General features: G+C 39.3%; 1 protein-coding gene across 1 annotated transcript; it reads left to right on the top strand.

The window, feature by feature from the left end:
* Nucleotides 1-731: 731 nt before the first annotated feature.
* Nucleotides 732-4,761, top strand: LOC148011735 (sugar transport protein MST4-like). Its single transcript, XM_087670667.1, has 4 exons — nt 732-1,014; nt 2,109-2,428; nt 2,517-3,143; nt 3,589-4,761. Exons 1-4 carry the CDS (start codon nt 864-866, stop codon nt 4,048-4,050), a joined length of 1,560 nt encoding a protein of 519 aa, XP_087526793.1. The 5' UTR covers nt 732-863; the 3' UTR covers nt 4,051-4,761.
* Nucleotides 4,762-25,909: the final 21,148 nt, after the last annotated feature.

Below are 25,909 nucleotides of genomic sequence, written 5' to 3'. Positions count from 1 at the left end.
TATAGCTTTACCCGCATTCACATATGCAAGTCTGATGCACGAAAAGGATAGGCGTCCCAATCAACCTTTCGTCTAAGACAAAAAGTAATTCGTTCTTAGGAATGAGCCCTACACTAACGTAGAATTATTCAAGGTGCTCATCTTGTCAATGTGCGCACAATGGAGAACGATTGAAGGTGCTTATCTCCTCGTGTAAGTGCCACATGGCAACATGCTATTCTCGTACTCCTTTTTATGCATGACTACATCTTGGAGGATCATTAGATGATGTCTCTTAACTAGATCTCTACTTGGATCCCTTGCAAAATAAGCTCCTTGGATAGTTACCATCCTCAAGCACCCCTTGCTTTGCATGACGACGTCTTAGAGTGTTATTGGACGATATATCTCATCTAGATCCCTTGCAAGAGGAAGCTCCTAGCCAAATGTAATGTGTTGGACAGACATAAATGCACGCACACAGACACACATAGACACATACATTCTCCACAAACCACTACATTTGGTAAATAATGCACTCCCTCTCCAATAGCAAAAGACCTCCATGTGACAAGCAAGTTGAGTTGAAATAGTGGTCCACCCTTCAAAATACACAGGATTTGAAGAGTCTTTGTGCACGGAACACACACAAAAGACAAGTTCCAGCAAGACATGAAGATTCCGAGAGAAAAGCCTGCCCTCCCTTCCAAAAGGAAAAAAACAAAGAAACGATCACATTAAAAAAGCAACTAAGTATGCCACCTTCGATAAACTCTATGCATACAGGCTGTTCTTCAGAGTTCACTCTTCTCTGATACGATCTATTGGCGCCTTCCCTTGCCCCTGGAACCATTCCAAGTCGACCACAGACAGTCTCGCTAGTCATGGCTGCCGTCCAAGACAAGGAAGCAGCTTACACTTTGATACCGGACCAGAATGAAGAAGTGGCAGCAAGGATTACTCTCTATGTCATTGTTTCCTGTGTGATGGTTGCAAGCGGAGGCCTGATGCACGGCTACAACATTGGGATATCTGGTGGGTGCCTTCAACATTGCTCCATTTGATCAAACATGATGTATGAAATCAGTGTGAGAAATTAGAGCATGATGGAGGCCTGATGCATGGCTATCACAAGAAGCTTTTGGCATTTTCCTATGTGGGAAAGGGGGCTCTTTATCCTTGTTTTTACCTATACCGTTCAACATCATGAGCTTCTGCTCGGGATACCACATACCTAGCTAGATGCAGTTGGGTGGGGGCCGGCAGCCCCTTGCCCCCAATGGCGTCTAGCTAGGCACGTGATCCTTCCCTCGCAGAAGCTCCTTATGTTATCATAGTTCACAATGGCAAATGTAGTAGGAATTTGTCTAAAACTTATTGTATATAACAGTGGATTATCGGGTGGGTGCATTTGGTTTAGCTCCATTTGCTGAAAGGTGATGCATAATTTTTGTGCGAGAAATCAGAATATGTTGGGGGCCTGATGCATACAATATTTGATTATCTGGTGGGTGCATTTCGCATAGCTGCATCTGCTGAAACATGATGCACGACATCTGTGTGAGAAATCAGAATATGATAGACCTTTTTGGCATTGGAGGCGAGCTTACAAACCAATCACAAATTCCTGGGGGACTCGCTGTGGTTACACAGAGGCTTTCACAGGGCATTGCCTCTGGATGGAGTCATGCTTTGCAAAGCCTTACCCCGCACAGGAAAGGGTGAGCTCCTTGAGGGGTGGTTGTGCATCCTTCAAGTCAAGTGTGGTTGATTGGTTTTTCCTTTCAACACGGGGTGGGGTTTTGAGCCAAGTTCTGTGGGGATGGATCATTATGTCTGGCTCCCTGCCTCAATGTTAATTGAGAAATGTCATAGCACTATGTGAGTTACTGGAGTTATTTATATGTCCAGGAGTCATTGTAAATCTTTCTAAAGAACACTCATTGGACCTAGTTGAGCAGTCATGAACTAAGGCTTGCTGAACTTGATAACATAGTCACCTGTTACTAAGTGCAAGAGTATAACCAATATATTGCCAAAGGTAGTCACACTTAAGTAATTTAAGGAGTTTTGTTGCTAGTATTGCTTTCTTGACACTGAGTATGGCTTTCTGGGTGCTTGGCAATCAGGTGGCATAACTTCCATGGATGGCTTTCTAGAGACGTTCTTTCCTTCTGTTTATGCCAGAAAAGAGGTGGCAGTAGAGAGTAACTACTGTAAATTTGATGACCAGAGCCTTGAAGCATTTACCTCTTCATTGTATATAGCTGGCCTCCTATCCACTTTTGCTGCCTCCCCTGTCACAAGGAGCTTTGGCCGCAAACCGAGCATGATAATAGCAGGTCTTTTATACTCTGCTGGTGTTGTGTTGTCTGCAATGGCACAGAATGTGAGCATGCTTATCTTTGGCCGCATCATCCTTGGATGTGCAACAGGATTCTTCAATCAAGTAAGAACTAGCAAACTAGGCTCTTTTGTGCATTTGGGTAGTATGGACCTAGCATGGAGGCTAATAAGTTGCTGTTCGATATTTGCAGGCGGCACCTATCTACCTTTCAGAGATGGCACCACCAAGTTGGAGAGGAGGTCTTAACATCATGCTGCAGTTGAATGTGACCATAGGGATCCTCTGTGCAAACCTTGTCAATTATGGTACTGAGAGCTTGGCAAGAGGGTGGAGGCTTTCTTTGGCCTTGGCAGGGGTTCCTGCAGCAGTCCTGATGGCAGGAAGCTGGCTAATATTGGAGACCCCCAGCAGCTTGATAGAAAGAGGTCATTTTGAAAGAGGAAAGCAAGTGCTCTGCAAAATAAGAGGGACAAATCAAGTGAATGAGGAATTCAAGGAGCTTCTAAAAGCAAGTGAAGAGGCCAACGAAGTCGATCACCCATTTAGAAATTTACTCCAAAATAGGAGGAATTGGCCTCCTTTGATTGTGGCTCTCCTGATGCAGGTGTTTCAACAGCTAACTGGCATCAATTCTATCATGTTCTACTCTCCAGTGCTCTTTCAGACGGTTGGGTTTGGTAGCTCTGCAGCATTGTATTCTGCTGTCATCACAGGCTCGGTCAATGTAGCGGCCACAGTCATTTCCATCATTACCGTGGACAGGTTTGGGAGGAGGATTCTGCTTCTTGAAGCTGGGGTCCAAATGTTCATATCACAAGTAATTCATCTCTCTTTCAAGTTTTTTTCTGTTTATGCTGAGGGCATGCAAACACATTCAGTGTTACTCAGGACCCTTCACCATACTTTTGGCATACCCCAATCATTCATTTGGATCACAGTTATATGCATAAGAACATTTTTGCACGTTTTGAAGCCAAATTTCTCAAACTAGGAGAACCCTGGCAACATTATGGGCTTCTGGAAGGAGCCACCTCATATCTAATCTGTTGCAGTGGGGGACAGGATTGCAGGCACAAGGTGTGGCCGCAGTCCCAGTTCCCCACTACAACAGGCTAGGTATGGTGTGGCTCCCTTGCTAGGACTCATGAAGTTGACACTGCTAGATGGGAGTAAAAAAGAGTTTCCCATAAAGCAAATGCGGTGCGCAAACAGGTCCACATATTTCGGAAATAAATCTGCATGTCATGTTTGTTTCAATGCAGATAGTCATAGCAGTTCTTCTAGGAACCGGCCTTGGGGCAAGTGGGGAGCTGAGTAAAGCTGCAGCCATAACAACAGTTGTGTGTGTGTGCACATTTGTGGCTGGATTCGCATGGTCGTGGGGTCCAATGGGGTGGCTGATTCCAAGTGAGATATTCCCCTTGGAAGTGAGGTCAGCTGGACAGAGCATGACAGTGTGTGTCAACTTATTGGTCACATGTGTGGTGGCTCAAGCCTTTCTGTCCACATTATGTGCTCTGCAATATGGGATTTTTGTTGTCTTTGCAATATGTGTGCTAGTGATGTCTGCCTTTGTGGTGCTGCTGTTGCCAGAGACCAAGGGGGTCTCTATTGATGCCATGGCTGGTATATGGAGCCAGCATGTCTTCTGGAAACGCTTTGTTGTCGATCAAGATGATGATGCTCTCACCACCCACTTACCACCATCATCCCAAAAGATCTAAAGAATACGAATTGGATCCATTATGATAGCAGCAACAGCATCAGAGTCCAGAGCAGCAAAGCAGTGGCCATCATAACCTAAAGCAGCAAGCACTCGTATTTAGAAACCTTTTGACTGTAGGAAGCTTCTCAGTGAGCACACTAACCATTCAAAAATTTGATAAAACATGGGCAACATGGTTAAGCTTGGACAAAGTGGAGATAATAGGCCAATGTGATGGTTGAGACCTTTGAAAACTTCCAACTGACTGGTATCAGGGCTCGAATTTGAAGCTTGCACTATCCTTCAAAGGGGTTTATCTTTCTCAAGAAGGGTGGAATTTGCCCTTCAAAATAAGGATATGATTTTTAAAGAAGGGTATTGTACCCTTTTGATCTCTTCACCATGAAATTGAGGTTTGATTATAGCCCTTCAAAAATCAAAATTTGGGTGTCCATATTCCAGCACCAACTACAATCAAAATATATCTTTTAAGAAAACCTTACTGGTGCAAGCATCCAAAGTAAACTCTCTCTCTCTCTCTCTCTCTCAAGCATTTCCAATTTTCAAGATTGAATCCATGAGGATTCAAAACATCGGATTATGGGATATGCCTTAAGGCACCTTGGGATCATTTCTACGCGTAGAAAACACTCCTCTCTCTCTCTCTAAATTCTCTTTTATTATGCAATTGTGGCCCCCATAGCTCCTCTTGTTACAAATTTTTAAAGTATAGATGTGTATCTACAATTTCTTTTCCTTCAACCCACGTGGGTAACACACTTTGTGTTTGAATCAAGTATGAACTTTGGTTAGAGCCTTCTTGCTACACAATAGTGGGGAATTCTTGGTTATCGTCTTATCCTACTAGATTATGATGGGGGGATTATAGGGCTCTCTAACCCTTGAAGAAAATAGTCTCACTTTTGAATACAAATAACGATACCGATTAAAAACATGGCTTATTTATTGGTTGATCAAAGCTCTATTGCATGAAGGGCTAGTTGGGGTTCTCAAACCCTATGTTTGTTGCACGGATGCATCCCATTATGGCTTTGGTAGGAGATTGAGAATATAGGGGATTTCATAAGCTCTAAAAAGACCTATTGTTTCAAGGTTTTTAAGCAATATTGAAATGCAAACTTCTTAACTATTACTTGATGAACATGTGCCATCCAGAGGGCTCATTGCGTATGAAATGTATAGACTTGTTTCCAACTTCTCTCAAGGACTACAAGCTAGAGAGGGAGATTCATATTCATCTTCTTATTCTTTTGTAAGTCCCCAATGACAATAAGACTCAGAGAGAGAGTTTCTATATGAGCAGATGGAGGAGCCCTTAAGAGCTATATGAACTTATTTTTCTAGTTTTATGTTAAGGTAGGGGATATATGGCCTCAAAATGGATTGTTTAAGAAAAAGTTTATTGGAAGATTATGTTTCTTGTGCAAAAAGTTTAGTTCTCGGTAAGACTAGGGGATGCATGGCCTCAAAAAGGTTGTGTAAAGGAGAGTTTCAAAGAACGATCGCTCTTCTTTAATAAGAAGTTCAAAGTTGAGCTTACAATGATGCTATTTTTTCAAAGGTAAGACCTAATGGAGTTGAACCTTGGATTGAGTGATTATAGGTCTATCTCATATGTTTGAGTGAGCCTCATTGATCAACATCTTAAATTTTCTTTTGAAATGAAGAACTTGGCTTTAAAATCACCATGATTTGGAAGTAGTTTCCACTAGTGTACAAATATTTTAATGATTCTTTCATGGGTTTACCTATGGAAACCTTATTACAATTTTTGTTTCATGTGAATAATAAGTCGTAATGAGCAACCCACCATGTCATACCACTAGTATTATTCGATCCAAAAACTTAATTACACCATCCAATCTTGTAGGAGCCCCCGATGGTGGGTTTAAAAGGTAGGGATATAATCAACTTGAGCTAACAATTCTCGCTTGTTGCTATGAATTCATTATTCAAATAAAATGATTACAAGGATCCATCCCCATGATGATAAAGTTTCAAACAACTACCTAGATCTCTTAGACGAAATTTTGCCTTGAAGATGTAGTGCTCTTTGAATGTCCTTTTTGGATCTCATATCTTCTTATGTTTTTAGCAAGAATCAACTTGCATAATCATTATGCAAGATCCAAGCATTCAAGTTGGTATCCTTTTGGACCTATTTGACTTTCAACACTCTGTTTCTTCAAGCTTCAAAATTCTTCAAGGAACATTTTGGTCACATAACTTCCCTATATCAAGTACACATAAGACAACTTTAAGATTTGAAGGAACATTTTGGTCACATAACTTCCCTACATCAAGTACACATAAGAAAGCTTTAAGATTTGAAGGATTGAATGCTCCATTGCTCCAAGACTGCAAGAGACATTAAGATTTGGAAAAATATTCTATTTTAGGCTATTCTTTGTGACTTAGATAGTCCAACTCAAAGAAGAGTATTCAAAGGATACAATAAGGGGATTAAAAAACCCCCATACCAATTGGATTAATCTGCATGAAGCATTTTGCTCCGGCAAGCTTCATTTGAATTCAGTACAAGATGTATTTTTCAAGCAATCTCCATCAATCTCTCTCAATCAACTCGTTGATCTTATCCAATTGTTCAACAAAGAGAAGTTTTAATACATAGCTCTTACTTCAAGCCATTTGATTATTTAATCACTCTAACAATTGTTTAGAGCTTCATTGCATAAAAAAGATTCAATTTCTATTCCTATCATGAAATTTCCTTGGCTAATAGGATCAATAATGCTTATATGGACACACCTAACTCTAGTAATTATGGTTTCTTCTCTTGTTTGATCAATTGATGATAATTTCCAATTGAAAGCCTTTCTCATTTCTATCAATCCTATTCCATGTTTTCATAGAATTCTTAACAAATTGAAAGGCATTGCATTTTTATCAAATCATAGGATCCTTGTGAGGTGCCCGCCCATCGGTTTTCTAGGCACTCTTTTAGCGGTCTATCGAGAAACGAATCCAAGCGTCGTTGCTCGGCACTCCCAGGGAATGTTCCGAGTTTTGTCGCCTAGGGTTTCCTGAATCCGCCTCGCAACGGAATGTTCACGACCGAACCCACTAGGATCGACCTGGAATTCGGATTCCTAGTTGTCAAGGTCTCCTAACAACATTCTAGCATTGGATCTTGGACATCCTACTTTACGTAAAGATACCCAATCCGAAGCAGACCCATGCCGCACTTGGTTCAAAGAGAATGGGAAACGAGAGGGATGCGCTGCTCAACCTCTCTGCCCATAGGGCATAGTCCCATTCCAGTCCCCTAAAACGACATGAATCGGGTTCTAATCTATCAATACCTAAAGGTCGAATGACGATAAAAACTTGTGAGAAGCCTCCCAGTTCTCTGGGACCACCCTGCCGTAGGATGGACCCGTCGGGGGTTCCGCCCACCCGCTTCCCTTAATAGCTTTAGTTTTCTAATTAGGTCCTACCACATTTATGTGTGATACTTAAAGTCAGCTTCATAAATTAAGCCTTTTAGGGAACAGGATTCGTTCCCATAACTTATAGCACAGACACGAAAATAGAGCAAAGCAATGTATTGTCAAACAAGTTCCTTAACTTATCTTCAAGTTCATCTTTGTCTCTCGCCCATACAAGAGAAATTATGTATCGCTTCTGTCCAACAGAAGTATCCCTTCTGTCCTGCAGAAGTAACTGGTCCAATTTACATGGCACCACAAACTCAATCCTTTATCTAGAATAGGATCTCCCAACATGCCCAGATGTTGGGGGTCACGGAGGTCTTCAACTCCATTCTAGACCTAGCAAGGGGTGTCGAGAGCTCCAACTAACCCGCAAGCTGTCTAGAAGCGAAACATCATTCCCGTGGTTGGCCTTTTCACCACTCGACCTTCGGCCCATGAATTGAGCAGTGCCCTCTCGGGTTAATACGCGGTGCGATCATGGAGGTGATTCACCCATGCAATATATCCTTCCTTAATTAAATCCTTTAAGAATCAAGCACAAACAAGGCATTCAGCCCTAATATCATTTTCCAAGAAAACATTTCTTTATTCCCATGGTGACCTGTCATCACAGACCCTTGCCATGCATTAACCATAAATCACAAGCACTTGGAATAATCATCCAAACAATAACTAACAACCAGTTGAATGTAAAAGCATTTAGGATGTTGTTTGATCAATCAACAAAACCAATTGCATTCTTTTCAACCAATGCAAGAATAGACGATATAACATTTCCATCGTATATTTGCTTTTCCCCTTGGGATCTAAGAGCAATACTATGCAAACATGTTCTTAACACTTTCTTCCTTTGGCTAGGGCATATGTTAAGGGTTCAAACACTATTCATGATGTAAGTTCTATAGGTCACCTACCTTGATTGATAACCCAACCCTAGATTTGAATTGGAAAAAGTCATCGTTATCGGATGGAACTCAAGACATCTTAGTTTTAACCCTTATGATTAATTTCTTGTACTAGCTCTTAGTCAAGTCATGAGGCAACTAGAAAATTATCCTCATATATCAAACATGTTATAGGCATAATGTGTAAATACTTGATAAGATAAGTGCGAGATGATATCAAGTAATTAGACTCCAACAGGCCTTGCCATGAGCTAGAATCTACTTTTTCTTAATATTTGGGCTCTTAAGCTAAGTACTTTTGAAGTATTTAAACTTTAAACTAGTACTTTCTATTCATGATTCTCAATGTCATATTCTTTTAGTAATTATGCTATTTATAACCCTTGACTATACTTTAATCTAGCACTTGTATGCCCAATCTTTTAATGTTGTTCTTTTGACGACTATACCATTCATAACCCTTGGCTAATTCTTCCTTGTAATTGCTCTACCAACAAATAAGCCATATGTAACTAGGTGTAATTATCTTCCCTTAATATATGCACTTCACAAACTCCCTCTTTCGAGTAGGTGCGATGAAATTTATCCTTTCCCATAACCTATACTCGTGCATCGTAGTATGGGACCTAACGTATCTCATATGAGAATCAAAGCAATCATCTATCAATTTGAAAATACATTACTTACGACCGGAACTGCAGTTGGAATGATAGTGATGCCTTTACCCGAAGCCTTGTTGTTGGTTGTAGGATTGTCATCCACATGTGACATTCTTCGCTTGGAGACCATCGTCTGCAGGTATACTCAAGAGATTAAGAAGGTGGAATAGATTCAAGATGGGAGAGCATAAGAGAAGATGGTTAAGTCGAGGATCGAGATAGAGGGAATTAAGCTAATTCTCTTCCTCTTGCAGCCTCTCAAGGTGACTCCTCTCTCTCTCTCTCTCTCTCTCTCTCTCTCTCTCTCTAGCTTCTCGCAGCCTCTTGAAGGAGTATTCTTCTTTCTCTCTTTTTCTCTCACGCAGCCTCTCGGGGTCTCCTTATGCTCCTTATGCCTCTTCCATGTCTCATATTTATAGTGAATTAGAGAATAGGGCTTGTGGTTGAGAAGTGGAGCTCTTTGTAGAGGGGGATCTTGGAAAGATTAGTGATCTGATGCTCAGATCATAAATCTGATGGTTCCATTGGCTTCGAAAGGGGGGTAAAACTCCAAGACACTTGTTTAGGAAGCTCTTAGTTCACTCCTTCTTCTTTTCTCTGTTCAAAGTGCTGTCCACTGCCTGTGTACTGCGATCGCGGCGCATGCGATTTCGCAAATCCTCTCATTATTTTCTTCTTTTCATAAAATCTCCAAACTAATTAAAATATCACTTGTCTTTTCTTTTAAATGACATCCAGTTCTAAAAATCTCCATATCTTAAAAAAAAAAGATAATATCTAAAATATCTAAAATATACTAGTTTTGCCCAAAATCTAATATTTTTGGACCATCTAAACTATACACATAAACCTAGTGATTAATATAACTCATAAGTCTTGTTCACGTTGTAATTTATGTGAAGGGTGGCTACGGTCCTTGCCAATCCGAGAAAAATATCGAATTTACGACTCTTGATTTTTCTAAATAAAATATTTTAAATTAAATAAAAATTATTAATAATTAATGTTAGTTAGTTTTTACCTTAGTTAGTCTTTAGTTAGTAATCTTACTAACTTATTAATTGACTAGCTAACTTTCGATACAACCAACTAACTTTTATTGTGCAGAGATATTACATCCTTCTCCCCTTAGAGAAATCGAGATGTCCTCATCTCGAGAGAAACGGAGGGTATCATCTTGGAACCTGTGGGGTATAAACTACCATGCTTTTGCTGCGCTACTCTGATAACTCACATGCATGCGGTCTTTTGAAACAACAACCTATGGTATTTGATATTACAATAGAAAATTTATTATAGTTATATCTCATGGATATATTCTAGGTTTTTCCTAAGCACTTGGTATATTCTAGATCATTGGAGCTTGTACAACTTCTTTTCCTGTAAGCTCAAGTTCTCTTCGAGTTCTGTTGGGATAATTGATATAGTTATATCCAGTGCTGTGGCGCTCGGAGCATCGGTGTTTAGGGTGCTTTGGACATTCCCTTTTGAAATGAGCTAACTCCCTGAAATAGAAACAACGCGGAGATTTATCACTTGCGGTCACAAGATTCTTAGTTGTCCTTAGTAGGGTTTTCTTTTTTAGACCAAAGTGCCCTAGGATTCTTTTAGCAGATTGGAGTGGTCCTTTATCTTGGAAACTACATTCCCAGATTGTCCTGTCCTTAGTTCGGGACTGAGCTCCATGGAAAATTGGCTTTGCTTGTAATACTAAAGAATACTTCCAAGCTTCGACATTCTGGTAAGACCCAATCTATATTAGTTGAGAAGAAATGCCTTAAGAGAAATTCATTGCACATTATAACTATCATTCCTTGCCAGAGTATCTGTAATCATTTGCAAGTTCTAGGCTCAAAATAGATGCAACTCATATTACTCAAGTTAACTGTAGTCACAAGAGTAAGGTTTATTCCAATACAAGTTGTATTTCATGTCGACAAAATTTCTAGGATTTCTAATAATCCTGAAGTGGTGTAGTAGCTTCTAAGTCTTCGTCTTCATCTGATTCCTCTATATATTCGAAGACTGCACTTGTGTAACTTCGTTTTCTTGGAGGCTCTGTATCTTTTGGACTTAAGTCAGGGTAGTCTGCCTGGACATGTCCTAGTTCATTGCAATGGAAACATTGACGGTAGGGACATCTCCTATTACGGATGTGCCCTATCTCTCCACATGTATGGCATCTCTTACCCAGATCTCGGGAGTCATCTTTACTACAGTTTTCCGATTTAAATTCTTGGACGATTGGATTTGCTCGGAGTAATGTGTCTTGCAAGTCCGTTGGACGCATTGCTTCAAGACGGTGGTTCAGAGTAGTGTTTAGGCCATGGCAAAACTTGGATACTTGCTACGCAATATCCATCGGTGGTGCGTATTTTAGTAGGGTTACAAACTTTGAGTAGTAAGCTTCCAAAGTTAATTCTAGTTGCTTTAGCTTGAAGAATTCATTCATCTTCAAAGTCTGGTAGGTTGGCGGAAGATATCGTCCCTGTACAGCATCTTTCAGCTGAACCCAAGTAATAGTGGCTTCAGAAATACCTTCATCTTTGCACCATTGCTTCCACCATAATCGAGCCTGGCCAACTAACTTAAGTTTGGCTATCATTGCTTGATTGGTAGAGGCAGTTCCTGAAGCAAAGAAATAGTCATCCATTGACTCAATCCATATCTCTGCCTTTGCTGCAATGTCTATCCCTTCTTCATCAAACTCGGGTGCCTTAATTTGCTTGAGAAAGAATTTCTTCTCTTGCATGTCAACATTCATGGGTGCAGAAGGTGCCTAATAATGAAGCCATACTGCTTAGATTATTTGTTTAGGATATGTCTACAAACCATACATTAATCAATCACGTATCATCATAAAGTTTCACTCTGATACCAACTGTGAGGTGCCCGCCCATCGGCTTTCCAGGCACTCTTTTAGCGGTCTATGGAGAAACGAATCTAAGCGTCATTGCTCGGCACTCCCAGGGAATGCTCCGAGTTTTGTCGCCTAGAGTTTCCCAAATCCGCCTCACAACGGAACGTTCACGACTGAACCCACTAGGATCGACCTAGAATTCGGGTTCCTAGTTGTCAAGGTCTCTTAACAACATTCTAGCGTCGGATCTTGGACATCCTACTTTACGCAGAGATACCCAATCCGAAGCAGACCCATGCTGCACTTGGTTCAAAGAGAATGGGAAATGAGAGGGATGCGATGCTCAACCTCTCTACCCATAGGGCATAGTCCCATTCCAGTCCCCTAAAACGGCATGAATCGGGTTCTAACTTATCAATACCTAAAGGTCGAATGACGATAAAAACTTGTGAGAAGCCTCCCAGTTCTCTGGGACCACCCTGCCATAGGACGGACCCGTTGGGGGTTCCGCCCACCCGCTTCCCTTAATAGCTTTAGTTTTCTAATTAGGTCCTACCACATTTATGTGTGACACTTAAAGTCAGCTTCATAAATTAAGCCTTTTAGGGAACAGGGTTCGTTTGCATAACTTATAGCACAGACACGAAAACAGAGCAAAGCAATGTATTGTCAAACAAGTTCCTTAACTTATCTTCAAGTTAATCTTTGTCTCCCGCCCATACAGGAGAAACTATGTATCGCTTCTGTCCAACAGAAGTATCCCTTCTGCCCTGCAGAAGTAACTAGTCCAATTCACATGGCACCACAAACTCAATCCTTTATCTAGAATAGGATCTCCCAACATGCCCAGATGTTGGGGGCCACGGAGGTCTTCAACTCCATTCTAGACCTAGCAAGGGGTGTCGAGAGTTCCAACTGACCCGCAAGCTGTCTAGGAGCGAAACATCATTCCCGTGGTTGGCCTTTTCACCACTCAACCTTCGGCCCATGAATTGAGCAGTGCCCTCTCGGGTTAATACGCGGTGCGATCATGGAGGTGATCCACCCGTGCAATATATCCTTCCTTAATTAAATCCTTTAAGAATCAAGCACAAACAAGGCATTCAGCCCTAATATCATTTTCCAAGAAAACATTCCTTTATTCCCATGGCGACCTGTCATCATAGACCCTTGCCATGCATTAACCATAAATCACAAGCACTTGGAATAATCATCCAAACAACAACTAACAACCAGTTGAATGTAAAAGCATTTAGGATATTGTTTGATCAATCAACAAAACCAATTGCATTCTTTTCAACCAATGCAAGAATAGACGATATAATATTTCCATCGTATATTTGCTCTCCCCCTTGGGATCTAAGAGCAATACTATGCAAACATGTTCTTAACACTTCCTTCCTTTGGCTAGGGCATATGTTAAGGGTTCAAACACTATTCATGATGTAAGTTCTATAGGTCACCTACCTTGATTGATAACCCAACCCTGGATTTGGATTGGAAAAAGTCATCGTTATCGGACGGAACTCAAGACATCTTAGTTTTAACCCTTATGATTAATTTCTTGTACTAGCTCTTAGTCAAGTCATGAGGCAACTAGAAAATTATCCTCATATATCAAACATGTTATAGGTATAACATGTAAATACTTGATAAGATAAGTGCGAGATGATCTCAAGTAATTAGACTCCAACAGGCCTTGCCATGAGCTAGAATCTACTTCTTCTTAATATTTGGGCTCTTAAGCTAAGTACTTTTGAAGTATTTAAACTTTAAACTAGTACTTTCTATTCATGATTCTCAATGTCATATTCTTTTAGTAATTATGCTATTTATAACCCTTGACTATACTTTAATCTAGCACTTGTATGCCCAATCTTTTAATGTTGTTCTTTTGACGACTATACCATTCATAACCCTTGGCTAATTCTTCCTTGTAATTGCTCTACCAACAAATAAGCCATATGTAACTAGGTGTAATTATCTTCCCTTAATATATGCACTCCACAAACTCCCTCTTTCGAGTAGGTGAGATGAAATTTATCCTTTCCCATAACCTATACTCGTGCATCCTAGTATGGGGCCTAACGTATCTCATATGAGAATCAAAGCAAGCATCTATCAATTTGAAAATACATTACTTACGACTGGAACTGTAGTTGGATTGACAGTGATGCCTTTACCCGAAGCCTTGTTGCTCGTTGCAGGATTGTCATCCGCACGTGACATTCTTCGCTTGGAGGCCATCGTCCGCAGGTAGACTCAAGAGATTAAGAAGGTGGAATAGATTTAAGATGGGAGAGCGTAAGAGAAGATGGTTAAGTCAAGGATCGAGATAGAGGGAATTGAGCTAATTCTCTTCCTCTTGCAACCTCTCGAGATGACTCCTCTCTCTCTCTCTCTCTCTCTCTCTCTCTCTCTCTCTCTCTCTCTCTCTCTAGCTTCTCGCAGCCTCTTGAAGGAGTATTCTTCTTTCTCTCTTCTTCTCTCTCACAGCCTCTCGGGGTCTCCTTATGCTCCTTATGCCTCTCCCATGCCTCATATTTATAGTGAATTAGAGAAGAGGGCTTGTGGTTGAGAAGTGGAGCTCTTTGTGGAGGGGGATCTTGGAAAGATCAGTGATCTGATGCTCGAATCATAAATCTGATGGTTCCATTGGCTCTGAAAGGGGGGTAAAATGCCAAGACACTTGGTTAGAAAGCTCTTACTTCACTCCTTCTTCTTTTCTCTATTCAAAGTGCTGTCCACTGCCTGTGTACTGCGATCTCGGCGCGCGCGATTTCACAAATCCTGTCTTTATTTTCTTCTTTTTATAAAATCTCCAAACTAACTAAAATATCACTTGTTTTTTCTTTTAAATGACATCGAGTTCTAAAAATCCCCATATCTTAAAAAAAAAGAATATATCTAAAATATCTAAAATATACTAGTTTTGCCCAAAATCTAATATTTTTGGACTATCTAAACTATACACATCAACCTAGTGATTAATATAACTCATAAGTCTCGTTCACGTTGTAATTTACGTGAAGGGTGGCTATAGTCCTTGCCAATCTGAGGAAAATATGGAATTTACGAATCTTGATTTTTTTAAATAAAATATTTTAAATTAAATAAAAATTAATAAAAATTAATGTTAGTTAGTTTTTACCTTAGTTAGTCTTTAGTTAGTAATCTTACTAACTTATTAATTGACTAGCTAACTTTCGAACGAACCAACTAACTTTTATTGTGCGGAGATATTACAATCTCCAAGAGCGTTATGGAGGACTTAACGATTGAGGCCATTACAAAGGAGAACCTAAACAAACTTTTGTTGGAGTTAGTTGTGGAATTAGTCAAACCAAGGCCTAAGACATCCTAAGATGATTAGTAGGGAAATAGACGTGGCAACCTATAGGACCAAGCTAACAGAGGGTAGGAAGACTAAGAACATGACTTGGAAGACCACGAGAAAGATCAAGATGAGGCCACCTTGAATGAGGATAATGGATAGGGAGAAAAAAGGAAGATGGATGGTGAAGGAGACATAAATCCAGAAGACACAGAGAAGGAAGGGAGAAGCTACAAGAGGAGGAAGTCCACATACAAGGATGACTTGAATAGGGCCCTCTAAGAGTCCCTCAAGGGCATGGAAAGAGAGCAAAAGGTTCATAGAAATGACTAGGAATACTTAGTATGATACCAAGAGAAACACTTTTAGAAGACATAAAGAGGGAAGATGAGATGATGAGAAGGATAGAATTGGACATGGAGAGAAGGGTAGAAAGTTCAAGAAACGGTAGGGAAAAGGTGAATGAGGGGCCCAACATTATGGACATAGTAGCCGCCTTGCAAGCACTATGATTGACATTCAGGAATTGTAAAAAAAAAAAGAGAGTAGCAAACACCAAGAAAGACAACCCATAGTGGCAAAAAAGGGACACAATACCTTGGAAAACTTGTGAGGAGTTGCAAAGGGAAAAATCCTAGGACATCAAAGTGAAGGGAAGATTGAAGAGAAGGAGAACAAGTTGGAAATCAAGGGCAAGGAGTCAAAAGGCAAGGAGAAAGAAATTAAGAACAAGGACCAATCACTTGAAGAAAGATGCAAAGAACTAGAAGAGAGTAGCATTGAGATTGAAGTAAAATATAAAGAGTTAGAAGAAAAGATCAAACAATGAGAAGAAACGATAAGAGAAATTGAGGTGTAGAACAAAGAACTAGAAAAGAGAAGTTGACAAATAGAGGAGCAAAACATGCAGATGGAAGAAACAAGCAAGGAATGTAGAGCAAGAGGACATGAGGTATGGGCTATACAACTTAGAGATAATGCAACATAAGGAGCAAAAAGCCAAATTGTAGGTAGTGGAACTAATAGTTGATGTGGAATAGGATAGGGAAAGACTGGTCATCATGCCAAAAACCTTGTGGAAGCTAGGAAATGTATGGCCAACTAGACATTACCTCCATAGGCTTGTATGCTACGTACAAGATCAAACTTACTACGATAGTTAGTAGGATAAAAAAGGAATCCAAATGTTCCCACACTCGATGTCTTCCACCGAATGGCATATGATTTGGCCAATGCCATGTAAAGGGATTTGTTATAAGGTGGTGGTGTGTAAGCATGTCCTTGTACTACAATAGGAGTTCTACCACAAAGTTGTAACCATTGTGACTCAAATACCCATAATCCATGTGGAGAACTTAAGCCTTAACTTAGCCTTACCAATGCCACCTTAGCACAAGTAGATTTTAGGGTTGAATTCAAGGTAACAAAATATATGCCATTCAAAGGGAGGGTGGAGATCCATTTACTCATGAAAATATACAATGGTGACAATCTTAAGTGCATGGGCCTTTGGACAAGCCCTTTCTTATTGACATGTAGAGACTTCCATCCTCAATCCAAAAAAATTTGAAACTGAAGATGAGCCACCAAGAGTGATGGACATGGTTGAGTTGGCAAACTATGATGAAGAAGGGCCACTTGAGGCATGACAAGCTAAAGAAATGCATTAGGGGAGATTCGGACTCACATTTGGGTCTTTTACCTTTAGAGAGAGAAAGCCTCTCAATCAATAAGGATAAAGCTACCATTATTATAAAAATATAATTTTTAATTTTTAAATATATCATCTTTATTAAAAACTCACAACATAAAATATTTTTAGGTATTTTTGTGGATAAATTGTTGAGACATAGAAAGGAAGAGGCTCTCAAATAATTTAAGAGGCTAGATAGCAACATCTTTTGTTAGTCTCCTGTACCTTTGCATTCTTTCTATCGTTTTCTTGTAATTCTTGGTTATTACACCAAGATACTCCCCCTCCATTCTAGCATCCCTATCTTTTTCTTGAAACTCTTGAGTATTCAATGAAGTGTCTCTCATCCCAAAATTTTGCATGTGATTACTATTCTCACTCTTACTTTTCATTCAATATCTTCTTTTGTTTTATTTTCTATTTCTATGGAAACTATATGTTTTGACATCTCTCCTCTTCTATCATAATATAGATATAGATGACCAAAGATGGAATCCATAAGGAGGGGACCTAGGCCAACATAACACAAAGAGGGGTCCTTGAGATTTTCGGAGGGTCTACCATGCATTCTATTGGCCCAAGGTCCTCTCACATTGTGCTGGGCTAGGGCTATCGGCTAGGGCTAGCATAACATAAGGGGGAGACCATCATTATGTTTGAAAAGGCCTTATCATGTTGTGCTAGTCATCATCACCATCCCACTTCTTCATAAATTGGTCTCTTAATGTTTGTTTTGAGCATTTTTTGGCATCCCACGAGGCTCTTGATCCATTCCAAATACAAGAATCAATCGATAGTGCCAAAATGGGCATTTTGGGTAGGGGACTAGATAGAATCAATGGAGCTATTGTGTTCAAGATAACTCAAAGCCCTTGTTTGGAGTCAAAAAACACTCAAAACAAACATTGGAAGGCCAATATCTGAAAGAATGGAAAAGGCAACCAAGAGGACCTACAGAACATGAGGGGGTCCCCCACTAAGTGAAGAAATGAAAAAAGGCACGTAGGAGGACCATACAATGTGAGGAGGGACCCCACCAAGATATGAAGGAATGAAAAGGGCATATGGGAGGATCCACACAATGCAAGGGGGTCTCCAACCAACACGAGGGAACTCCCACCTCACGTTGTGTGGGTCCTCCTAGGTACCTTCTTCATATCTTTGTATCTTGGCCTCCCGATGTCCATTTTCAGTGTTTTTTGATTCTAGACGGGGGTTTGGGCCAATCAAATGCAATGGAGCCATATGTTCTACTTAATTCTCCACCAAAAATGTCTACCTAGGAGGAATGGCATAATGAGATGGGCTCCCCACCAATTTTGGTCAGGGGGCCCCTCTCATTATGTGGTCCTCTTGGGGCATCTTTTCCATTTATTTACATCTTGGCCTAACCTTGTGTCTAAGTTTGATCATTTCTTGATCATATATGACGATTTTGGGCCATTTCAAATGCAATGGCACTGTTAATTTTTCTGAAGTCTTCATCCAAAATGTCAACCCATGAGGAATGTCACAACGTGAAGGAACCTCCACCAAAAGTCCTCCCAAGTATATTTTCCATCTCCTCATATCTTAATCTCTTGGTGTCCATTTTGAGTAGTTGTTAATCCCAAATGTGGATTTTGGATTATTACAAACATAACAATACTGTCAATTTTGTCTATTTCTGCACCAAAAATGTTGAATTGATTTGTATATCCTAAATGGCACAAAGCCCCATGGGGTGTTAAAAATGCTTAAAATGAATGCTAGGAGGCCAATCCATGAAGGAGTTAGGTGGTAATGACTAACACAATGCAATATGTCCTTTTCAAATACAATGGTACATTCCCCTTTGTGTTGTGCTAGCCCAGCTTGGACTTGCAAAGCGTAAGGAGGGGAGGAATAAAAAAACTTGAGAGCACCTCTCATGTTGTAGGTTTTGGATCCACACAATGTGAGGAGAGGTAACTTAACACCCCCCCCCCCCCCCCCCCCCCTCCTATTGAGGGTTTAAATGATTGTATTTTTTGGTTGTCTTTTGTTGGGGTGGTGTTTTGTGAGCTTCTATATGTCTCTAAATGGTATGTATACTTCTATATATGTTATATTGGATGGGCTTTTAGCTTGGGGATGTGTTCTCACTTTGAAAAGAGAAGAATATAAGCTCTTTCTAGCTCATTTAAAGGAATAAATAGCAATTGAAGACAAAAGACTTGGAGTGACAATGTCTTGATGAGCTTTGAAGGGACACTGTAGTGGCTCTAGTGACTCTTCAAATCAACCATACCCCTTGGACTATATCTCCACCAAAAAGAGAGGGTTTTGGCATTCATTCTATGGAATTCTCATATATGAGTGATTGAGAGTATGTGAGAGAGAAATATTGAGTGAAAGATAGTCATTTCAAAGGCTAAAGCATTGTATATGAGAGAGATTGAGAGAGTGGAAGGCATGACTACATTCATAAAAGCTCTAATATGAGGTTTATGTGATTGATTCCATTCATATGATGGTGTGTATGAGTTCTTCTTCTATTTTTTTTATTTTTATGAAGAATATTTGATTTTCTATTGAAGATAAATTTGTGGCAGATTATGTCTATGATACTACATAAAGTTGTTCTTATTGTTCCTATTGTTTCCTTTGTGTGGTTCCATAAAGAGATGAAAAATATGCTTATTGATGCTACATGATAGATTTTCTTGCAATTATTTCCTCATATTCTTGGTGTTCTCTAGAGAGCATTAGAGGAGGCATTTGAGAGGCTTCTTCATCACTTGCTTTAACTTGGGAAGAAGAGATTTACTTCAAGCTTTCATGGTTGCCCACCCTTCATCCTTCCAAGGTATGCATTGACCTTTAGCTTGTTCTCAACTTATTAAGGCTTGTTCCAAGGCTTCAAGGAGATCCATTGAGAATTCATTAGTGATCACTGAGCTAAGGAGTAGTATTAGCAAGGCCTCCTAGAGTAGCCAACATAATTTGTGTTGATTTTCAGCCCCTTGTCTCTACATTGGTTGCTCCTCCTATAGGCATTCCTTGGCCTCTTGTTGCTTGGCTACTCTTAAGTACACTCTTGGTCATTAAAGGGGTTCATCTTGAGCTCTATTTGAAGAGATCTTGCTTATCCAATCAAAATGTGGTATAGGTCTACTATATACACTCTGCATAGCATATAATGAATTTCATAATACTTATGCAATGCGTTTGGGATGCTATCTCGATACCTAGATGTTACGGGGATGATTGAAGATGCTATTTGGATTGGATAGAGCTCATTTAGCTCAGTTTTAATAGGGTTTGTTGTTGTAATATAATTTGAATAGCAAGCATACAATAGTGAAGCTTTATGCATTGAATGCCTACAAGAAATTTGAGAATTCTACATGCTTATATGGATTCTTGGCATTAGTGTATGTGCTTGGATATACTTATGATGTGCTTTGAGCTTTGTACTTGAGCTCCATTGGATGGATATGGGCATTAGACATTTGCTTTAGTGATTTTTCACTTGCAGGTTGAAGACATATTGGATGTATATGCTCTTGAATGTACTTATCATGTATCTTGGTTGCCTAAACGTTATGAGCTTTATGCATTGAGCTTTGCTCGGCTTGGAAGACACTTGTACTTTTCTTGCAGAGCTTGATTCTTTAGAGACAGTGGGAGTCTCTTGCTTATGTATATGCTTGGTTAATGTGCACATACGCTATTCTTGTAGACACTAACTCTTGTGGGTTGATTTGATTTTGAGCACTTGTAACTTGTATCTATCATTGTTAGTGGGTTGTGAGTGTGGTGGATACATGTTTGATATGCATTGCTAGTGGATTGTTAATGGTGGATACATACTTGATACACATTGGTTGTATGCATCTATGTATTTGATACCCTATATATTTTGATAATTCTTGGTACTTGGTTGCTATACTACTAGTTGCATCTTATATATCCTGGTTGCTTCCCAGATATTTCGAGCAGTGGGAGCTTGCTCTGTTTGTCATTTGCCTATGGATGTATGGTAATTTACTATAATTTAATGTTGAATACTGTTTATGGGAGGTGTATTTATGTGTCAAAACTAAAGTAGAAAGCAAAAAATGGTGGTTTGAAATGCATTGGAAGCATCCACTTGTCAATCAAAGTTCATTGGATGGCCCATTTAAAGAGGCACAACTTGAGCATTAGTGCGACTAGGCACCAAAAATGAAGCAGGCAATGAAGCATTTGCGAGTAAAATGAAGAGGCGATAGAGTTTTCTAAGCGAAAGAAGGTGGTCCGAAATGCATTGGGAACGCCCATATGTCAATCGAAGTTCATTAGACTGTCCAATTAAAGAGGCACAAATTTCACATTACAAAGTAGCTATTTGATCCAAAATTTGAAAATAGTGTCCAGGAGGCCAAGTTAGTAGAAAATGATACTAGAAACACACTTGTGTTTTCAGATCTCAAATTTGAGTTCGTTGGGCCTTTGATTTTAGTTGAACCACTTGCCAATAGTGTGAACATGTGAAGCATGAACTAGATAAGTTGATAAATAAGTGGCTAATGGGGATTAAAAGAGAAAAAGCCCAAAAACTCAATGTGGGAGGGGGGGGGGGGGGGGGAGTGTGCATTTTTTCGCACACCCCCTCATGGCCTATGGGATTTGGCACAATTGATCAAATCAAAAGGATCAGTCGCCCTGGACATGAGATCCTACAAATTTTTGCCTTAGATGACTGCAACAAGCAAGATAAATAATGTACAATGCTAAAAGTTTGAAAACCGGTCTTTCTCTCTTCTCTTTCTCTCTCACCATTATTGCTATTTCATGTGGGCTTAGAGGATGAGGGGGAAAGGGTATTAGATCGCGACAAGATGCAAGAAATGGAGCGAGAGAGCGTGAAGGTGGTTGGTAGTTACTATGTGGAGTGTTGATGAGTGAACTATGCATCGTTGAAATCTTGAAAAATTAAGCGATTTTCTTGCATTAAGCCATAGTTTTGAAGGAAATTCAATTATATTATTGTTTTCATAATGAAATTGAGGCGCATATGGGCTGAAATTTGACATGGAAGTGATCTATGTTATGTTTAAGGGTTAGAAGTCCAAACTTTTAGGATTTGTGGCTATCATAATGTAGAAATTAATTGTGTAATACATGCAAAACACATAAAATTGAGAAATATGATAATGATTTATATAAATAGTGGAAAGTAATATTATATGTGGATAAAATAGTGTATGCTAGTTGCCATGGTTGGTCTTTGCTGTTGTATGATAAAAAAAATACATATTTATAATAGAAATAATAAATAAAAATTAAAGAAAAATATCAAAAGATTAAAGAAATAATTTTAAAATCCAAACAAAGAAAAAAATTAATAGAATACATCTGTATGTATGGTGGCCTATAGGGCATGAGGTTAACCTCAATTTGCACCCATTTGTGTGTTAAAGTGTCCAATTTAGGGGGTATTTCTATGGGAAAATTGCTATATCATAAAGAACACTCCACATAATGAATAAATGTCAAATGAGGATTGAAATGCCAAGTTTTTGTATAAAGAAGAGCAAATGATTATGTACTAAAGTGTAGCATTTAGGTTTTATTGAATATATATAGGAAGGGAAGCATGAGGTAGCCTAGTTTCATCTCCTCATTGTTGTAGCCTTGCATTAGGGAAAAGCATGAAAAGAATGTCTTTTTGCACAACACATAGCAACTAGTTGTTCTTTAAAAATGTGCTGAAATATTGACCTATGATTGAGCAAAAGAGGTTTTTCTTACTATAGGCTAGATCCGTTATCTTGGGGGATAGTTGTGTGAGGAAATAAATATATCTCCTGGATCATGCAATATCAAAAGAGTGGACTATATTTTATTGTTCTTTATATGTAAGACAATGTATCATGAGGTCAATCCCTGGGGTGTAGTAGAGCTGTAGGGGCCATAGCATTTAGTTGGGGGGTGCCTTGGGTGTGTGTAAGTGGAGGTAAGGTAGTCACCTATATATGGAAAGCTCCCCATGCTTGGAGTCTGGATGGGCAAACTATTAGACTGGCACTCATGTCTACAAACACATTAGTTAGATAAACCATTTTGTATTATCTAGATGCTCCTAGCTGCGAGGCGGCCATGAGGGTTGTTTGGTGAGTGTAGTAGCCCCTAGCTAGAGCCTTAGAGATAGTGTTGGGTCCATTTTTGGTCCCAATAGCTTATGAGCAATTTTTTTGAGTATAGATAGCTTTTTTAAGCACTCTAGTGCCTACTGTTTGTGGATAGCTATATACTATTTTGTTTCTCCATCTCTTAATCTCCCTTTTGGCTCAATTTTGGGGCTGTTTGTCTATAATTATAGTAGCCTATACTCTTGTAATTTGTAGTCATCTGTAAATATAATGGCAGATACTTCCAATGTATCAAATGATAGTACCATTTTTAACATTGAAAAGTTGGATAAGAACAACCCAATATTGAAATATGCAAATATGATAGGTATTGGTGTAGAAGAAGTTGATTAGGCCATTGAAAGTCAAGGGTATAAAGCCAAAAAATTGGGATAGAGATGATTGGGATGAACTTGATGATTTATGCAACTACTATCATAATTTCTTTATCTAAGTAGGTGTATTTCAATGTTATTTCAACTATTGGTGGCGCATATGATTTATGGAAGAAGATATGTGATCTTTGTAACAAGTAGTCCTACATCTTAGCTATATTGCTTAAAGAAGCTTGTGGACCTTTGCATGAAGGAGGAAACCCCTACATCTACTCATTTAAATGAGCTTCACTCTATTTTTAGGCATCTTATATCACAAGACATCAAGTTTGAGGATAACATAAAGTCTTTGTTCTTGCTTTATCACACTATCAGAGACATGGGATACATTTCACACTGCTATGAGGAGTGATAATCCTCCTAAATAAGGTTTTAAATGCAATGATGTAGAGAGTGCTTTACTTACAAAAGAAGTAAAGGTAGTGATGTAGAGAGTGCTTTACTTATAGGAAGAATATTGATACAACACATACTTCTCATGCACTTACAATTAGAGGTAGAAATGGTAAAATAGAGACTCACATCCCTACAAGGGAAAGTCTCAATATTGTGGGGAAATCCTATAGTAAGTCCTGCGATTGCAAGTCATCCTTGACATGCCATTATTGTGGGATGCAATGATAGGTGTAGTGAAAAAGGCAAGGGAAAAGTGCATGAAAATGCAAAGTCTAAGGATATTGTACCTAAGTTTAGTGTGAAAATAGAGGAAATAAATGCCTTGGAGTACAATTTTGATAACATTCTTACCACTTTTTAATTCGAGAGCTTTATTCCATATTACCCTGCATCATCATTAGTTTCATAACTATCATATTGCTAGAGGTTCTCTTAGACTAGGAGATGGCACTGCATCTGATATCATTGGTATAGGTGATGTTAGACTGTAGTTTGGTATTGGTACTCCTTTTGTGCTTCATGATGTATGCCATGTTCTAGCTTTGATTGAAATCCTTATTTTAGTTGGATAGTTGGATGATAGCAAGTACCATGTGTCTTTTGGTGATTCTTCATGAAAGATCATTCATGAAAATCTTCTTTTTACTAAAGGTGCCAAGGTTGGCAGCCTCTATCCTTTACTTATCTCTAGGTCTATTGAACATGTTTTAGTTGTGATCAATCTTGCACATGTATCTTTGTCACAACTCTATAGAAACAGAATTTGTATCCTTTTTCATTAATTTGTCTATATAATGATTTATTAAATTTATTTCCTTTGCACTAATTAGATATAAAGAAAAGTGCATTGGAGCTGACCACTGATGAGTGGTCATAGGTTATGGTGGACCCACGCGGTGGGTTAGAGAAAAGATAGTTCACACTTCCACCTATATGGCCCGATTCGGCGCCTGTGACTAGAACTCATGCATATCAGGGTTAGACTCGCACACAGAAAGGATTGATGCCTTGAAGTGTGGGCTAGATCCACCAGAACAGACAATTACAATCAACAAGATGGCATGATCATGAAATGCTTGAATAATGTGCATGTGTGGGCTGAAAGCTTGAAATGCACATTTCTTTGCATAGGAAAGTCACATGAAGATTCGGATACCATTTTTGCGATGTACATGGAAAAAGCTTTCATATGACACCCATATTGGGGGGGTCCCTAAATTTTTAGGAGATCCCTAAATTTTAGGAGGTCCCTAAATTTTAGGAGCCTCGAATTAGCCTAAAAATGCTAGTCCTAAAAAATAGGGATGTCATTCTAAAAATAGTAAGTTCTGTACTCCGACTGTGCTTACTAAATTTGGTTGTTTCTATTCTTGACAGTATTCAACCCAAAAAAGAAGGCCATAGAGAAGAGACAAGTGTCAAGACACTTGTCACACAAGTTTCCAAGTGTCCCACCACTTGTCACATCTCATGACATATGGCTGGACACTTGTCTTGTGCTACTCCACTTTCCCCTTTTGTACTAGCTCTCCCCTCTCCTATAAATAAGAGCTCGTTTTTCTTCATTCAACATCATTTTTCTTTGCTGTAAACTCATGTATAGCACCCACAGATAGCTAGAAACTGGCCCCATCCATCCCCATCATCATCCCCCACTTCTCCATTATCAAATTCCTCCATATTCCCTCTTCAGCAAGCCTGTAAATTCATTACATCACCTCCTTCTTGAGCTCTTTCTTCCATTTTAGCAACAAGAAGCAAGCCCTATCCATGTACTGCTGATCAACGATGGAGAAAGGCTGATTTCCCCTTTTTCTTCTCTCATACTGTAAAGAAATCAGTTCTTATCATTGCATAATAGATAATGCATGTGTGTTTTTACATCTTTGCATGATCTTGTGAGAGTGAGAATTACTTCTTCTCACTCCCAGGTTGATTGTAACTAAGCTCTTCCCTAAGGGACTTGGGTTGAGCAGAAATACATTCCTTCGGGGGGGGGATTGCCCATCTTCAACCCTCAATC

This window comes from Lygodium microphyllum, chromosome 28 (genome assembly GCF_053477565.2).
Source record: "Lygodium microphyllum isolate KBCC chromosome 28, Lygodium_microphyllum_v1.1.10, whole genome shotgun sequence".
Classification (NCBI taxonomy): Eukaryota; Viridiplantae; Streptophyta; class Polypodiopsida; order Schizaeales; family Lygodiaceae; genus Lygodium; species Lygodium microphyllum.
Note: the sequence above shows the minus strand (reverse complement) of the source record. Positions and strands in the feature narration are given on the sequence as shown.